The 15763-nt window shown below is 38.3% G+C and overlaps 1 protein-coding gene across 6 annotated transcripts in view; it reads left to right on the forward strand.

Moving 5' to 3' along the window:
- Nucleotides 1-15763, forward strand: part of magi3b (membrane associated guanylate kinase, WW and PDZ domain containing 3b) — a 144039-nt gene that overhangs the window by 90631 nt on the left and 37645 nt on the right. For all 6 annotated transcript variants that reach the window (XM_088423152.1, XM_088423154.1, XM_088423153.1 and 3 more), the window contains exon 3: nt 8215-8334. In XM_088423152.1, coding sequence (XP_088279278.1) covers nt 8215-8334 — 120 coding nt within the window. The remainder of the gene's footprint in view (nt 1-8214; nt 8335-15763) is intronic.

Here is a 15763-nt window from a genome sequence, read left to right on the forward strand (position 1 = left end):
AAAATAACATTAAAATATATACTTTAATATATACATCACACATCACAACACCTTGCATGTGATCCGTCGCCGCTAGGCTGCAAAAAGCAATCACGTTCACTAGGGAGCAGACACACACCATTGTCATTCAGGCTCACTTCTCTCTTTTTCAGAAACGGTAACTCAAGACAAAATTCACGATACATATAATCTGCCACATACACTACAAGTAAAAAGCAAGGTTTTACTGAGCTTATTTTTACTAAATAATGCAATTTCTTTTATGTTTTTAACTGTCTAACTTAGATTTCCTGACTAAGAGCCAATCAGAGTGAGACTGTGACTTTGCGATGTACCCATTGGTTGCTCGAATGACATCACCTCTTATTCGCCGGAAAGTCATCCCAGAATACCGTTCTCAACTATGTGCAAGCAAATTATTCATTCAAATCACATATAAAAAGCAAAGTAACACTAAAATCTCTTAGTACTAATCATTGCTTTTTACTTTAGTCCTGTAAAATGAATGCATTGAACAAGATTGTGTGCAATACAATTTTAGTTTTCATGACTCTAAAATGCAGCGCAAACATTGACTTCCCAGCCCATTCCATATGTTCATGAATTGTTTGAGTTTTGTCATCTATGCACATTAATTAATACATTTTTAACAACAACAAGTGATAAAGTAGGCAGTCTGGTGATACAGCGGTTAAGATATCACATTTCAGGGACTAGAGTTCAAATCCCCCTGGATCCAGCCTTCCTGTGTAGAGTTTTCATGTTCTCCCCGAGCCCGAGTGGGTTTTCTCGGGGCACTCTGGCTTCTTCCCATATTAATTCCCATATTAAGTACACTGTTTGTATGTTCACGCCAACGTCAGGTTATTCAAACCTGCGTCCTCAAAAAGTTTCATAAGTCCATCAGTTATGGTTTGCGCAGTTTGATAGGGACCCAGTTTAATTAGTGCAAGGAAGTCAGTTGTAGAGTAAAACATAAACAATCTCATTCACACCCTCACAAGAATGAAATACAGCCCGAAAGCCAGTGCAAGTCATTTCAGAAAACAAACAAATATCCTCAGAATAGTTGCCATGCTTCGGTCTTTGAGTTTGCTTTATTATGTCTTATAGGTTTATTATGCCTTATAGCCGTAGCTTTCAAGGCATCCTGTCAAGCCGTCTTTCTAGTCACCTTCTGAGTCTGGTTTTGGTGTCTACTCTCTGAGTTTACTTTCTGAGTCTAGTCACCCAGGTCTAGTTTTCAATGCTTGCTGTACATGTGTAGGATTTGTGTGTATAAAGACTAAACATGTCCGCCTCTTTGTACCGTCTGAGAGTACAAATACTACACATGACAAATAAATATAATCTCGATATATATTTATATTTTTTTATTGTATTGCCAGAGTCTGAGAAATCATTGAGATGTGTACAAAATAAAGTACTTTCCTAAGAATTGGGCACGCAGAAAAACAGCAACCTAAAATTCGCTATACCCTTTACAGGTGAACTTTAAGTCCACCTCTAAATGTTTGATTGCACATGACCGACTGTTCAACGCATCAGTTCTTTTTTTCGCACAATTTTTTGTTCTCCAGCAGATAACTAAATAGCAAAACTCACACGAGGTGTTTGATCCATGCATTGGCCATCCATTGTCATGGTTCAAATGGAATTAAAAAACAAAACAGACCCGTTCATATTTTTTTCATTTTGATGACATTCAAAAGGGATATTCTCTATGGAAAATGACCATAGAGCTTAGCTCTATCAGCTGACTTCAAAAGCAATACTGAGACTAAAGGAATCCAAAAGGCATACAAGAGAAGGATGACAAAGGTGCTATTCCGTCAGTCTATCTCTGGAGTTCTACAGTGTCAGCATGAAGCCAACCAGACAATTTTAACGCAATGATTATTTGATGATTATTTGATGATTTGATTATTTTTTTCTTTTTTTTTTTTTAACTGTTTTAAACTAACCAGTAACCTGTAGGACCATTGTTCAAATTAGTTAACTGTTGTTATATTATTTTTTTTCTTTTGTTGATGTTAAAAATAATACTGTTTTAGGTATTCTGTATAGGTATACTGACTCTCTAAATTGTGCTTAGGTGTGATTGGGCGTGAATGGTTGTTCGTCACCGTGTGCCTTGTGATTGGCTGGTAACTAGTCCAGGGAGTCCCCCCAGCTACTGCCCGAGGATAGCTGGGTTAGGCACCAGCAAGCCAGTGAGGATAATTTTCTATAGAAAATGGATGGATTGATGGACAATTTTACATTCAGTGCTGTGACGGGAAGGTTCTCTTTCTGGGGGGGCTAACACTGATTTAACAATGTGTAATAATGTGCATGTTTTATCTTGGGGGTGGCAATAAACAGCTGGAAGCTTCTTAATCTGAAGTATCGTTTTCTCTCTGGCAAACAGCTGCTTCTTGTGGGTTAATTTCACCGGCTCCATACAAGGCTCGTATCTCGCATTTCTTTCAAAGCAAAGAATCTGCAGAAAGACAGTTTTTTATAAAATGCAACACCCTCAAATGAATTAAATCTATTTCTCATATTTCATGTAGCAAATCCATTCACAAACCAAATAAAGGTCCAATGGTATTCTGGAGAACATTCAAATTCCGAGGATCTGCTGTATTGCAGAATCTTTCATCTTAAAGCTGTTGAACAGGCACTTTCTGAGCCAAGGTGCAGCAAATGATCCGTTTCTCTCCCCAATCGCACACACACACACACGCACACCTACGACTACACACACCCGCACACACGCACCGTCCTCAAGTGTCACAAGGAACACGTTTTCCATTCTCCTTTTCATGTTCAGAGGCTTTATGGCCCATAGGCTCCATTCATCACAGGGCCCCCAGTGAGTCGGACTCTTAATTCCCACCTTGAATGACTAGCGTAATGAGCGGGTGAAGCGGGAAGAGGCTTCCGTCACTCGCTCGCACTGCCTGCTCTCATCTTCTCATCCTTCACCTTCCCCTCTGTTTCGATTACCTTTGGGGCGCCTTGTTTTACGGCCATCATTTCTTTTTGACAGCCATTTATGGCTTGTGGTGCAGCTTGTGATTTTCAAAAGTACATTGACACTAAAAAGAAATAGCGCATGAATATGAAATTGTACCATTAAATAGACCGCTTGTGGTCACTTTTTCAGCCTCTTCGCACAATTATGGGTGTAATGCATTGAGAAAATGTGAATAGTCGAGACAAAAAAATGTATCAACGTGAGTTATAAACTTTTTCAATTGCTGTCAACTAGATTTTTTTTTCCTAAATCACATCATTCACATAATTTGCAAAAAATAATTGAGAAGCTCTGCACTAAAGTGAAGGACAATTAAACAACCGTATTTAGGCATAGTCGATATGTAGCCGGGTTCTTGCAAATGGGCGGTAAATATTTCTGCTTTGCCCTATCTTCTTTATACAGCCGGTGTTTTTTATTGTTTTGGTTTGTTTACAAAAAACAAAAACAAAGAAGGTCTCAGAATATTCCGACCAAAGTGGAGATTAGCCAAATTCTGCTTTTGTGTGTAAGCGATCATAAACCAGAGTTTTACAGTACGTCCTTACTCTACCATATTTCACGTCAAAGACGCCGATGCAGGTGATGCTAAGAGATGGAAGTTCTTTCTGATTTGACAAAATTGGACGGAATCTACTGCCGCCCAGCTGCTTAGCATGCTTGTGAATACATAAAACCGCGCAATGTGGATTCATGCAGCAGCACTTTTTTTTTAATTAAATAAGCAAAAGCTTCAAGCGATATGGGGAGAAGAGGCGATAATTATCAGAGTTCAAATAGCGGTAGTTACGTTTTCTAAGGCCTTAAATATTAAATTTAAATGTATTACACATGTAATTTAGATAAACTGTACTTAAAATGTGAAGATTTTGTTCTTAATATATTGTACGTTTTTATACAGCTGAACAGCACTTTCAAATTCTTTCATGTACAACGTGTACTGCACTGAAAATGACTGATGTTGCACATATTCCTCGAGCAGGGGTTTCTCAAAGCACAATCCCAGAAATTCGCGCAAAATGGCTGTTTGGAGTAGCCTTTTTCACAAATCATCTTTGCTTTTCTCCAAGTGCCAAATTACAGTTTTCAAATAAGTCTTACAAGTGGTCATTTTTATTATGTTTCACTTTTTTCGACAACACTTTCATCAATTTCAAGTATTGCTGTGAAACCAAAAATTAAGAAGGAAAATTTGAAAGCAAGTCATAAGTAAAGAGCAGTGCAGAGCAAAAGGTCTGCTTATGCGTGTGGAAAGCCTTACTTGGGCACGTTCCATCTCATTTCAACGAGATGTGAAGCTTTACAGAAGACAAAAGCAGGAGGGCTTTTTTTTGCCACTCAGAGATCTCAGTGGCACATTCCTTGACGCCCTGCCGAGATCAGACACAAGCTCAACGAGCTTCATCTCAAACACACGCGCCATACATCGTATATGTGCACAGCGATGATAGGGCTGAGTTCAAGAACACATTAGAGAGAAAATTCTTAATCTGTGACCTTCTCTAAATTTCTCAAAGTCAAAGGACACTTGATGTCCAATCCGTAAGAGTGGACACTACCAAAAATGAATACATTAAATCCAGAACTCATTCATTGTATATATATTTTTTCCTCATTTTTGTTTGTTTATTTGTTGGTTGGTTCAAATGAATAAACAATCAAGTGACTAATGACTGACTTGATTGATTAGTTGGTTCTCTCACTAGTTTAATTAGCTTCTTCGTTCATCAATTATTTAGTTTCTTAGTTCCTTCATCTATTTGTTTGTTTGTCAATAAGCTTATTGGATTGTTCGCTCTTTTAGTTAGTTAGTCTTTTAGTTAGTCCATTTGCTGATTTATGTGTAACTAGATCACAGTAAACCCATTGGGTTATGTGTCTGTGTGGTTTTGTTTGTGATCTTAATATTTTCATTGGGGTCAGTATTGTATAACTAATCTCACCACATGTACAGCACTCTGTATTGAGCAGTTGCACCCAAAAAAAAGTATCCGATTGCACTCTGCATCGTGATGCTTCCAGATTTAAAAAAATAATAATAATAAAATAAAAAACAGACAAAAAAAAAAAAAAGATTCACAACCTGAACTAAAGTGTCTGCACCAGCCCTGGCTGCTCTCACTTGGCTGCAGCGTCCAACTGGAACCAGGCCTCATTATGTCGCCGCCCACCGGAGAGCGAGATCCCGGTGTGGCGGGATAATGGTTGCGGGAGACAGTTGGCAGGTACGCGGCGACGGCGGCTCAAGTAATTGGGCTACAGGGGGACATTTTTTGAGGGCAGAGCCTCGAGTCAGACGCGCTGCTAATGAGAAGCAGCTCAGGCTGGCATTCTCGCGCGACAAGAGAAAGTGTCAAGCGCTCAGGCAAACACAAAAAGTGCGTTACCAAGGAGTTCTGAAATAGGACTCCTCTCATGTTTCTCTCGCTATCAAACGGGCCATTTAATCATCTGCTGGGGCGCTGAGAAGCTGTCATGGTCCAATTAAAGCAGGGAAATAAGAGTGGAAATTCAAAACAGTAACTGGGAATGGCCACATCAACTTACTTGAAGATACTGGGCCGGCAAACTCAATTTGCCCGCTAATTGGCTAATATGTTAAAAATATCAAGGAAGCGACTCAGCAAACAACATCTGATTAAACCAACAGTTTGCAACACAACTCGGTCGATCCGAAGGGAAGAAACCAATTGAATCATTAAGGTTCTAAGATGTCAAAGTTAATTTCCAACTTCTCACCCTTTTAGAGAATGATCTGTAGTAACTGTATTATCGTACCAAAGCTCAAATGCGAGTGTAACACTTTCCAAGTGCTTACAGTAATTACTAATAATTGGACTAGTGCTAAGTTCGTTTACTAGAGAAGTGATTAAATAAAAACCAAATAAATGATCACGGACCAGGGAAAATAAGTTGAACAGCCGGCTTATTTTAGTTGAAAAGAAAACACACAATTAACATACAGCAACATACACACAGATAAACATAGAATTCAACATGAGTGTGAGAAAATACAATACTATTTCCCTCTTCTGTTGATTTTGATGATCTACCTTGTCTATTTTAACTTATTTAGTTTAAATTGACTTCTTTCTCAACCCGGGTTGTTATATTATTAAATTCGAATTTTATGTCTTTAATCTGTTTGAGTACACTCTAATTTCAACCATTTAGTATTATTGTTGTTTTACAAAAGAATAATACTTCACAGCATTACAATGGGAAATACAAGTGGCAACGTTCAAGTCCAACAATTCGCGAATGCGTAACGTCAAATGTTCGTTGTCTAAGGTTCCAAGATTAAATCCCGATTTATAGTTCTTCTGGACGTCCTGAGTGTTCGATCCTTATAACTGTAATCCACAGTGATGAAGGGAAAAAATGGATCGATCCTACCAGGTTCGTAGCAATGTTCAGTTATGTCCAAGTTCTGTTGCTCCCGCACGAGGCACAATCCGTGGAGCTCAAGGGTAGCTCGCCATCTTGAATCGCACAACTTGGAAGTCCACCGTCAAGAATATATCGTTCAGTGGGTTTGAACCGATTTAAAGATGTGGAAGACAAGTTGTGAACCGTACAAAAATCCTTTGTCGTGGCAAAAAAAGAATTAACAAAAGAGTTCCATTGACTTTTTTCTCTGTGTTTTCTCAAAACTTCTCGCTGTGATACAAGTACACTCGCAACTTCTCCGACAGCCAGAACAAAGAAAAAAAAAGAGAAAGTCAAGTGCGCGATCATGGTCACGTGCCCATCCTGCTACGCGACTTCCAAAATAAAAATTAAGGGTCATTTAATCATTTAAATTGACCATAAAAATAATAATACCAAATTATATTTGGAATGTTTTAATCTTTTAACACGCTTTTCAGTCATGCTAATCTATTTTGTGTTTACCAGGAAAGTAATTTATGACTATTTTATTAATAGACTATTACTTTGGAAGGTCCATCTTAACCAGGGTTACACGAGGCAGCACCTTGCCCTCCGAAAGTGTTTCCCATATAGTAGGTCGGGCCCCCCTGTGGGGATGCGAGGTGATGCCAAGGGGGGCGCAGATGACCTCAGGGAAAAGGATTTGTTATTGCCATGTTTAGTGTGATTTTGATAAAATAAGGATTGCTATCTTTTCTTTTCAGGCACTTTGATGCACTCAGGTTGTTTGCTTAGGGTGTCAAACTCGTTTTAGTTTACAGGCATTATGGAGGAAAATCTACTGTATTTCCAAGATCAATAAACTCATGGTATACATTTATATCACTTTAAACAGCAACTTCAGATATTTTGTTCTTTTTGATTACTGTCCAAAATAGTAAAAGCACAACATAACTAATAATCATAAAACATTAACATTCCTAATAATCATAAAACGTTTCAAATTTTTCATTCAATATTTTTTTTTTTATCATTTTTATACTTTACATTTGTGGGCCAGAATCGGCCCGTGCACCTTATGTTTGACACCCCTGTCTTAGACACACTTTTAACCTGCATAAATGCTGTAAAAAAGTAGTGAACAGTTGGAAGTTTTTATATTGCTTTTTCCTTGTATAATTTTTTAAAGGATACAATTTTTATAGATGATAATCTTACTTAAGGTTCGGCATGACAAGTGACGAGGGGGGCACAAAATGTTTTCTCTTTCCTAGGGAGGGCTTTCCAAAGTGTAATTGAGAAGCACTGCTCTACGAGAACGCTTTAGAGTTGAACAGATTTTTCCTACAGCTGATGTCAAAAGTCAATTTGTTTGATCATCTTATAGGCACTAGAGTGTTTTGTTAGCACAGATCCAAGGTCATTCCTATGAATATATCAGGAATGTCAATTGGGAATTCATGCATGAGATTTTTGTGCTTCATTTTCCTGTGTTATATTTCCACATACTCTGATTTGAATGCCACATAGAATAACTCTAGTGTGATGAATTTAAAATAACCTGAGTTAACGAGTGCACGTGCCTCTCTGCTCTCGTCCTTCAGTTGACCTTGAAGAGAATCCACCGACGAAGGGAGTAAATGGTCCTCCGTAAAGCTTCATTTATATGAGGGAGATGTGCATTCAAGTTGGCTTTGACGATTGATTCACTCTGCAGCATTTTAATTTTGTTGACCTCGGTGCTGCCTCCTTTCGGCTCGTTGCCAGGCAGTTTTCAAGTTGAGTGAGTGAATATGTTTCATGTGGTTTTATTTGCGCAGGCACAACCAGGCTTCCTCGAGACGGAGAGGTGCCTGGCGTGGACTACAACTTCATTAGCTTGGGAGACTTCCGGATCCTGGAGGAGAGTGGCCTTCTTCTTGAGAGCGGCACGTATGATGGTAAGTGCAATCACTAGTATTGATTGCAAAGAAGTGCAATTAAAGCTTGTTGTGACTTGAGCCAGCGCTTGCAGCATTGTGTGTTGTGTATGTATGTGTGTTTTGTTTGTGCATATCACTGGTCTTAAACTCATGACACAGGAGCCATTTGTGGCCCGTAGGGTGATTTTTGTGGCCCACAACTGGACATCAAATGCTAGGGTAGCATCCACGTTTTTTGCCGTGTCACTGCTGTGGTGTGTTTTTTTTGTTGTTGTTGTTGCTTTTTTTTTAAACACTTTTCTGCCACCATAGCTCATGCTCATGACAGCTTTTGGTTACATGGAATTCTAGTGACACCAATTGGAAGGAAAATCCATTTCACATATTTTGTCTTTTTCAAAACTTGTCAGGAAGAGAATGGTTGGCAACTAGAAGATTTTTTTGTTTTTAAGTTTATTCCATAGAGGTGAACTTTCCTTGCCTTCATTGCCAAGCAGTATCGCTCATGTGGGATTGCACTGATTTCTTTCCATTGCATTGATTTCCTGCACAGTGTAAAGTTTGTTGAGATAACTTCTGTTGTGTTGCACAATAAATAAAATGACTTAACATGCACAAAAAGGCTGATTGAATCGGTTTTGTTGTCATGCCAGGCTCAGTCTCGCCGGCGCGTCATTTGTGGTAGGCAGCGCCTTCACGCTGTGTGTGTTGAGAACATGCTGAGCAGTTGCAGCTCTGCATGTTGACCTTATGTAAACCAGCCAACCTCCTGATCTCAGCAGCTGCCTGTGCTGTTGCACACCAGGAGGCTCAGAAGCTCTCCGGTTGTGCTTTATTCAGGGGATAGACACATCCTTTCACAGTCCAAATTTCCACTAAAGAACTCTAACATCAAGGATGATGGAGCTGGCTAGCAAGGGCATGTATTTTTCTGTTCAATTCAAGATGAGCTGGTCATTGTGCTTGAGGGCTCAGTTGGGCAGTGTCTACCAGATCCACCAATTGGTGCTGTGGAGGGGAGAAAAAAAAAAAAAATGTGGTAACGATGTATTTTGCAGAGGAGCATTTGAGCTACTGCGAGGAGTAGCGCCATAGCATTAAATGATACTTATTATCCAACCATAATATGAATTGCGTTTTACCAGAATAAAATTGTCATGAGAAAAGAAATGCACACAAGACTAAAACTTCGAGAATCAAAGTAAAACGTGATCAACTTGATTAAAATAAAACAAAACACATAGGTTAGTTTTTTTCTTTGAAAACAACAAGGAATAGATTCTGAAAGGAAAAAACAGATGTGTGAATCCCATAACTCAAATTTGCAGGTGTCTGCTGTATTACCAGAAACGCAAGGCAAATTATATAAAAATGCGTTTCTAGCAAAAAAGAACAAAGAACAAAATCCTCAAATATCATATTAAAAAGAAACAAATATTTGTACAACTTAAATTGTAATTTTATTTAAACAATATAATGCATTACGTATGATGATGACAATCAGAAAAAACAAAAAGTGTTTTTAAATAATACATAAATATTCAAAATCACATTTTCAAAAGAATAATGTAATATTAAAAAACTTCCTGAAGTACACAGAAATACAATTCTAATCTTAAAATGAACTCACTGTTTTACAAAAAATAAGATGAAATAGCATAACAAAATGTTTTTTTTTCAAGCATGAATTGATACTGTTGTATTATTTTCTATTTTATTTCATACTATAATATTGTAAGGAAAAAAACTATGCAATTAAACCTATGTACTTACTGCATTAACAATTGTTATTACTATTATTTATTTATTTGTTTATTTATTTAATTTTATTATAAGGTCAGAAAAAACTCATAAGCTATGTTTCCGTTGGCTCTTGTAGTTTTTTTTCAGTATGGGAAGTGGAAACAATATAGCGGATGTGAAAGGGACGCACCAATAGTTTCCTTTCTGGGCAATTTGGGAGGGAAACAAATCTTCCTAGCAAAAAGCAGCTCCACAAAAGCATGGCATGACCATAAAAACGATTCCAATTTAGTTTGTTGATCACATAGACTAGACTGACCCCAGACAATCAGATAGTGCAGTTGTTGTGCCTCACAAATTGGGTGCTGCTATAGATGACCTCACCTGCAACGAGCACTCATTTCTAATTCTGAGGTCTCACCAAATGATGCTATTGTACTGGTCCCATAAAGGGATCAGAGCAAGGGATTTCTCTTACATTGCGCGATGATTACAGCAATAACACGATAATCTGCCTGCTCGTGTCGAACGAAGCAGATTCTCTCTGGTCACAAATCCGCGCGGCAGGCGACATAAAGGCGAAGAATTTATTTTCGAACAATTCATCAGCAACCTGAATGGACCGACTGCGCACGCCGCTCTCTGCCTCCTTCCCATTCATTGGCAGCATCTGAGCGTCTCTCTTCCCCATATGATGGAGAATTAAAAAGATAAAGCCAAATCCTCCTCCAGCCAGAAAAGCGCCTTAAGGCTGAGAGAAGCCTTGTGTGCGCGCGTGTGTGTGTGTGTGTTCGCGGACAAGGTGCGCTGTTGGATGTGGGTTTGTTGCATCAGCCTGCGATCCCTCCGATAAAATGTCTGTCATCTTCTCCCAGCGGGTGTGAAGTCACCTCCCAGCCCAAAAAAAGGCAGAACCTTGTCCGGGCAAAAATATGGGATCATGAAGGAGAGGAGGAAGAAGCATGCAAAGCTTTGATTGAATTTACCTGAAAAAGTAGTGCAAAAGTGTCTTGGAGATCGGCCTTACACTCAGGGGAGCATTGTTTGAATCTCTGTTCGAATGCAGTCAACCCACTAACGTGTGGTTCGCCAATCCCTTAATAATGTTTGTTCTTTAGTAGGAATGTAACCCTTGTTATCAGGACAAAATCCTGCCATGGAGGGATTTTCAATGTAGTAAAAAAAAAAAAAAAAAAAATAGCAAAGGTTTTTGTGCCAAAATAATATTTAAAGTATGTATGTCTGTACTTTGGGACAATACTTTTTGAGTATATATATATATATATATATATATATATATATATATATATATATATATATATATATATATATATATATATATATATATATATATATATATATATATATATACCGTATTTTCCGCAATAAGTCACACTAAAAAGCCTTAATTTTTTTTTAAAAACTGATGGTGCGCCTTATAATCAGGTGTGCCTTATATTTGGATCAATATTGAGATTGGGATTCGTAGATGGGGAATAAAGTGATAATGTAAGCTTTACCTGTTTCTTTTGTGTGTTTACACTTGAACAAGGTTGCTCATATTGACATTGAGTTATTATGCTATTGAGAGTTTAGCGTTATTATTGTTATTACTTTGAGTATTACTATATTGTGATTGAAAAAGTTTTAAAATATGTCATTAATTGAGGGTGCGCCTTATAGTCCGGTGCGCCTTTTATATGGAAAAAGTTTTAAAATGTGCCATTAATTGAGGGTGCGCCTTATAATCCGATGCGCCTTATAGTGCGGAGAATACGGTATATATTTTTTTGTGGCAATATACCTGTATGTTTGTACTTTGGGAGAATACTTATCTATAGCTATAAGATCATGTAGGGAGGCCTAGTGTTGTCAACATCCAGTGGGATGTAAAGCCAGCTTGCAGCGTTGGGTGTAATGGATTTACTGTAATGCATTACCTTTTTGCTGTATCGCAGTAGTGTAATCTATTACACACAAAAAATAGCTATATTTTGCTCACTACTCTGCATTTGACTTGTGGCAAATCACCCCTCAAATAGTAGAACATTTCAAACACCATTACATTATACATTATATTCAATACACCAAACAAGGAGTACGTGCAAAGATTTTACACTTCATTTGATGAGCAAAAATCAGAACAGCCGCATGCAAGATAGCATTTAGTGTTCACTAAAATGAAAACGCAACTACCAGTCACCAGATTGACAAATCCTGGTAAAAAATGTATCATATTTGATTTTCAGCGGAATTGTAGCGTCAATTTTTAATGGTCAGACAGGCAGACAACTTTTTCTGTTGTTTGTAATTGTTACCTGAAAGACACCGTTTTTATACCTCATTTGACCCTAGGTTTTAAGCAGGCACTTTCTTCTTTGAAATGGAATTACAGTTCTGGGATTGACGCGTCAGCAATGTCTTCCATCTATATGCAAACACTGTTATTAAAAGAAAAACCGCCGAGCTGTGCTAAATGTTTTTTTTCCATTTAATCAAAGGCCGCCGTGAGCACCAGGGTTCCGCAGCTCGCCAGTTACCCATCCTTGATATAGAATTTTAGGACATCTGTCCAATTTACTGTATAGAGCTCTTTTACTGTAACTAAATATTCTCCAGCTGAGCAGGTGCCAGTGTACTCCGTATCTCTGTGGAACACTTTATTTTTTTTCTGGTCTTTTTTCTTCTCACTAAACACCAGTCAGCACAGTCTTGAGCTGCAAGTGTCGCGCTCCCTGCACTCCCAAGGCGGAGTGGAAGTAATCGCATTAAGGAACTGCTTCTCCTGTTCCTCTCCTTTCTCCAATGAAATTGGCTTGGAGTGCACTGGAAAAGAGCAAAATAAACAAGGTCAGGCGGGTTCTGTCGCAGGTCGGCACGGTTGCGCCTCCCCGTCTGGAGAAGCTACCGAGTGCCTTCACTTTGCACTGACTAAACTGTGCTCAAGGTAGCGGGCTAATGGGGCTCGGAGATAACTATAATAGTCTCACTAATAGTCTCGAGTGACTTGCCTGGATGCTCATTATGTTAATGGCTCATGTATAGCCGTCTTTTTTTCACCTCTGCTTTTATAGTCGCTGTTCATACGCATAATTTCTCTTAAATACCCTCTTCTTTGCTCTTTTATTAATCACGCTTACTCTTTTAACAGCCTTCATTGTCCCCAGAAAGGAATGATTAGAAGAGAGGTGAGAAGGGTTCTTCTCAGGGTGTTTGTTTGGTATGCTCCATATACTGCTGGGCCAATGGCTAATGCAGCAGGTGTTCTCATGGTGACCAGAGATGGAGTCAAACTTCACTGAAAAACTGGTCTTTAAGGAAATGTAATGAAATGAGTCATGTGAGTCGGTGTTATTATACAAAGGCGTCTATCGATATATGTCTCCTTCATTTTATACCTTTTTTCTCCTTAACTGGATGTGCGTGATTTTGGTGAGTCCCACACACTGCTATGTACATGTTACCTTGTTTGTAAAAGGTGGTTAAATAATACTAAATCGATTTCATGCATGGCTTTATCATCCACATTAAGTTATTTGATAATATCAGTAGTTCAAATTAATCACTGTCATCACGGTGTAATTGTTTACAGTGAAATTTCACCAGCTATGTTTTTATTTGGGTAGTGTCAAGTTTATCACGTGTATGCTCTTTTTGGTGAAATATAATTTTCTGTGAAAAAAAATCATCATAAAAATCTGAAATTCATTGGTTCAGGACTACACAGTATGCTTGCTAACTGAATCATGTTGTTAAAGTCCACCATTTGCTCATAAAACTCTAACATGAGCCACAAATGGACACCCTGTCCTTGAAAACAAAACGAGTCATAAAGCAATTCTTTGGCTTGAATCAATCGCAACTGTTCTACTGTATATGTCTCTATCAGGTTACATATCAGGGCTTGCTTTGGACAAACATTTGTGGAAAATCCAGTCATTTATACGCCATAGTTGGAGGTGCACCCTATCACCGCAATCATGGACCATAATTACATGCTGTCAATATTCAAGTTAACACCAAAATTAGGGTTTTTGAAACATTCAGAAGATCTCCGTCAGCAAAGGGAGTTATGTTTATTGTGATACCGTGATACAAAGCGGGTTGTAGAGATAACATCATTATACAAATATACATGAATTCCGCTTTTTACTTTCTACCTTAAAATGAAAAAACACATTACATTCATGTCCATCACCACAGTAATAAAGTAACTGTTGTTCTCCTTGCTCCAAAAATGTGGCTATGTATTGCTTCTGAGTTTTGCCATGTTTGTTTACCCCATGCAGAAATCAATATGTTCAAGTTAGGCTCACTTAGCAAGTGGCAACGTAACATCGGCGGCATTACTTGTTATTGTGATGAGTTTTTTTTATTTTTTTCATTCTTTCCTATCTCGCTACAGTGAGTGAACTATGGAATCAAGTAACTGGCATCGCCATGCATATTACAAGTACATCTGTACAGAAAATACACAAAATCCTTGCAGATATAGTATGCAAAACACAAACCAATGGTGCATTCACAAGTAGAAGGTTTTTTTTTTTTTTTTTTTTAACAGCTTAGACTACAGGAAAACCAAGGCCCTCGGACCGGGTCCGGCTCGTCTGCCTTTTTAATCCAGCCCGCCTATGATGGCAGAGAATTGAGGCTTGGTTTGAAGGATTCTATTCATTTCATTTTGACTTGGTCTGACAGACTACCAACACCAGGTTTCACAGTAGGCGCAATGACAAGATTTTGCTGAACGTCAAGAATGATCAACACGAGAGTGAGAGCAAATGCAATTATCGCTCTTCTACTAGTCATATCAGAACCCATCTGCAGCACTGTCAAAGGAAAAAAAGTTGACAGTGAGTGCCAAGTGTTGAAGAGAGAATGGACGCATCCACACACACACACACACACACACACACACACATATATATATATATATATATATATATATATATATATATATATATATATATATATATATATATATATATATATATTTTTTTTTTTTTTTTTTTTTTTTTTTTGTGTGTGTGTAGTCCAGTCCAAGGCTGCATGTCTTATTTGTCAAGAAACCATGGCGGTTTTAAAAGAATATAATAGCACCCATCTCTTTTTGCATGGTAATTTTGTTGTTTGTCTAAGGAAATCATTGCTTTTACTAGGAATGTTTGAATGGATGTTATTGTATTTGGAGAGGGGCATGGCACAACAGAGACAAGCTATTCAGGTCAAGATTCAGTGACTGCTTGCACCACAAAGAGAAAGAGCACACTTTTAAGGACTAAACTGTGCAACAACCTGCAGTAATCTTGACGGAAAAGACAGACGGTTTGAAAGAGGTGTGAGAAATGCCATTTCGTGACTGTGGAAAGACACCTCACCATCTATCCCACACATACAATGAATGCCGTGCCGCCGGTGAAATATTTCCCAACAGAATCAAGGAATTTTCCTCCAACAAACAACAAAAGCACAATCCCCTGTGACTGCAGAGCAGAGGTGGCTCCCCATCTTTTTACAGCTGGTTGCAATATTAATGAGGGAGTTTCCACAAAATAGTACTGATAGACAGAAACCTCTCTGCCAGACATCTTAATAATGTGTGTTTAGATCCTAAATAAGTGGTATTATTTCTAGTGGTTGTGATCAACACCAATCTGGAGCATAAATACAACAGTTGGTTTGACACACAGTCCTAACCAAGTAT

This window comes from Hippichthys cyanospilos, chromosome 9, assembly GCF_059441005.1.
Source record: "Hippichthys cyanospilos isolate Australia breed blue-spotted pipefish chromosome 9, RoL_Hcya_1.0, whole genome shotgun sequence".
NCBI classification, from domain to species: Eukaryota; Metazoa; Chordata; class Actinopteri; order Syngnathiformes; family Syngnathidae; genus Hippichthys; species Hippichthys cyanospilos.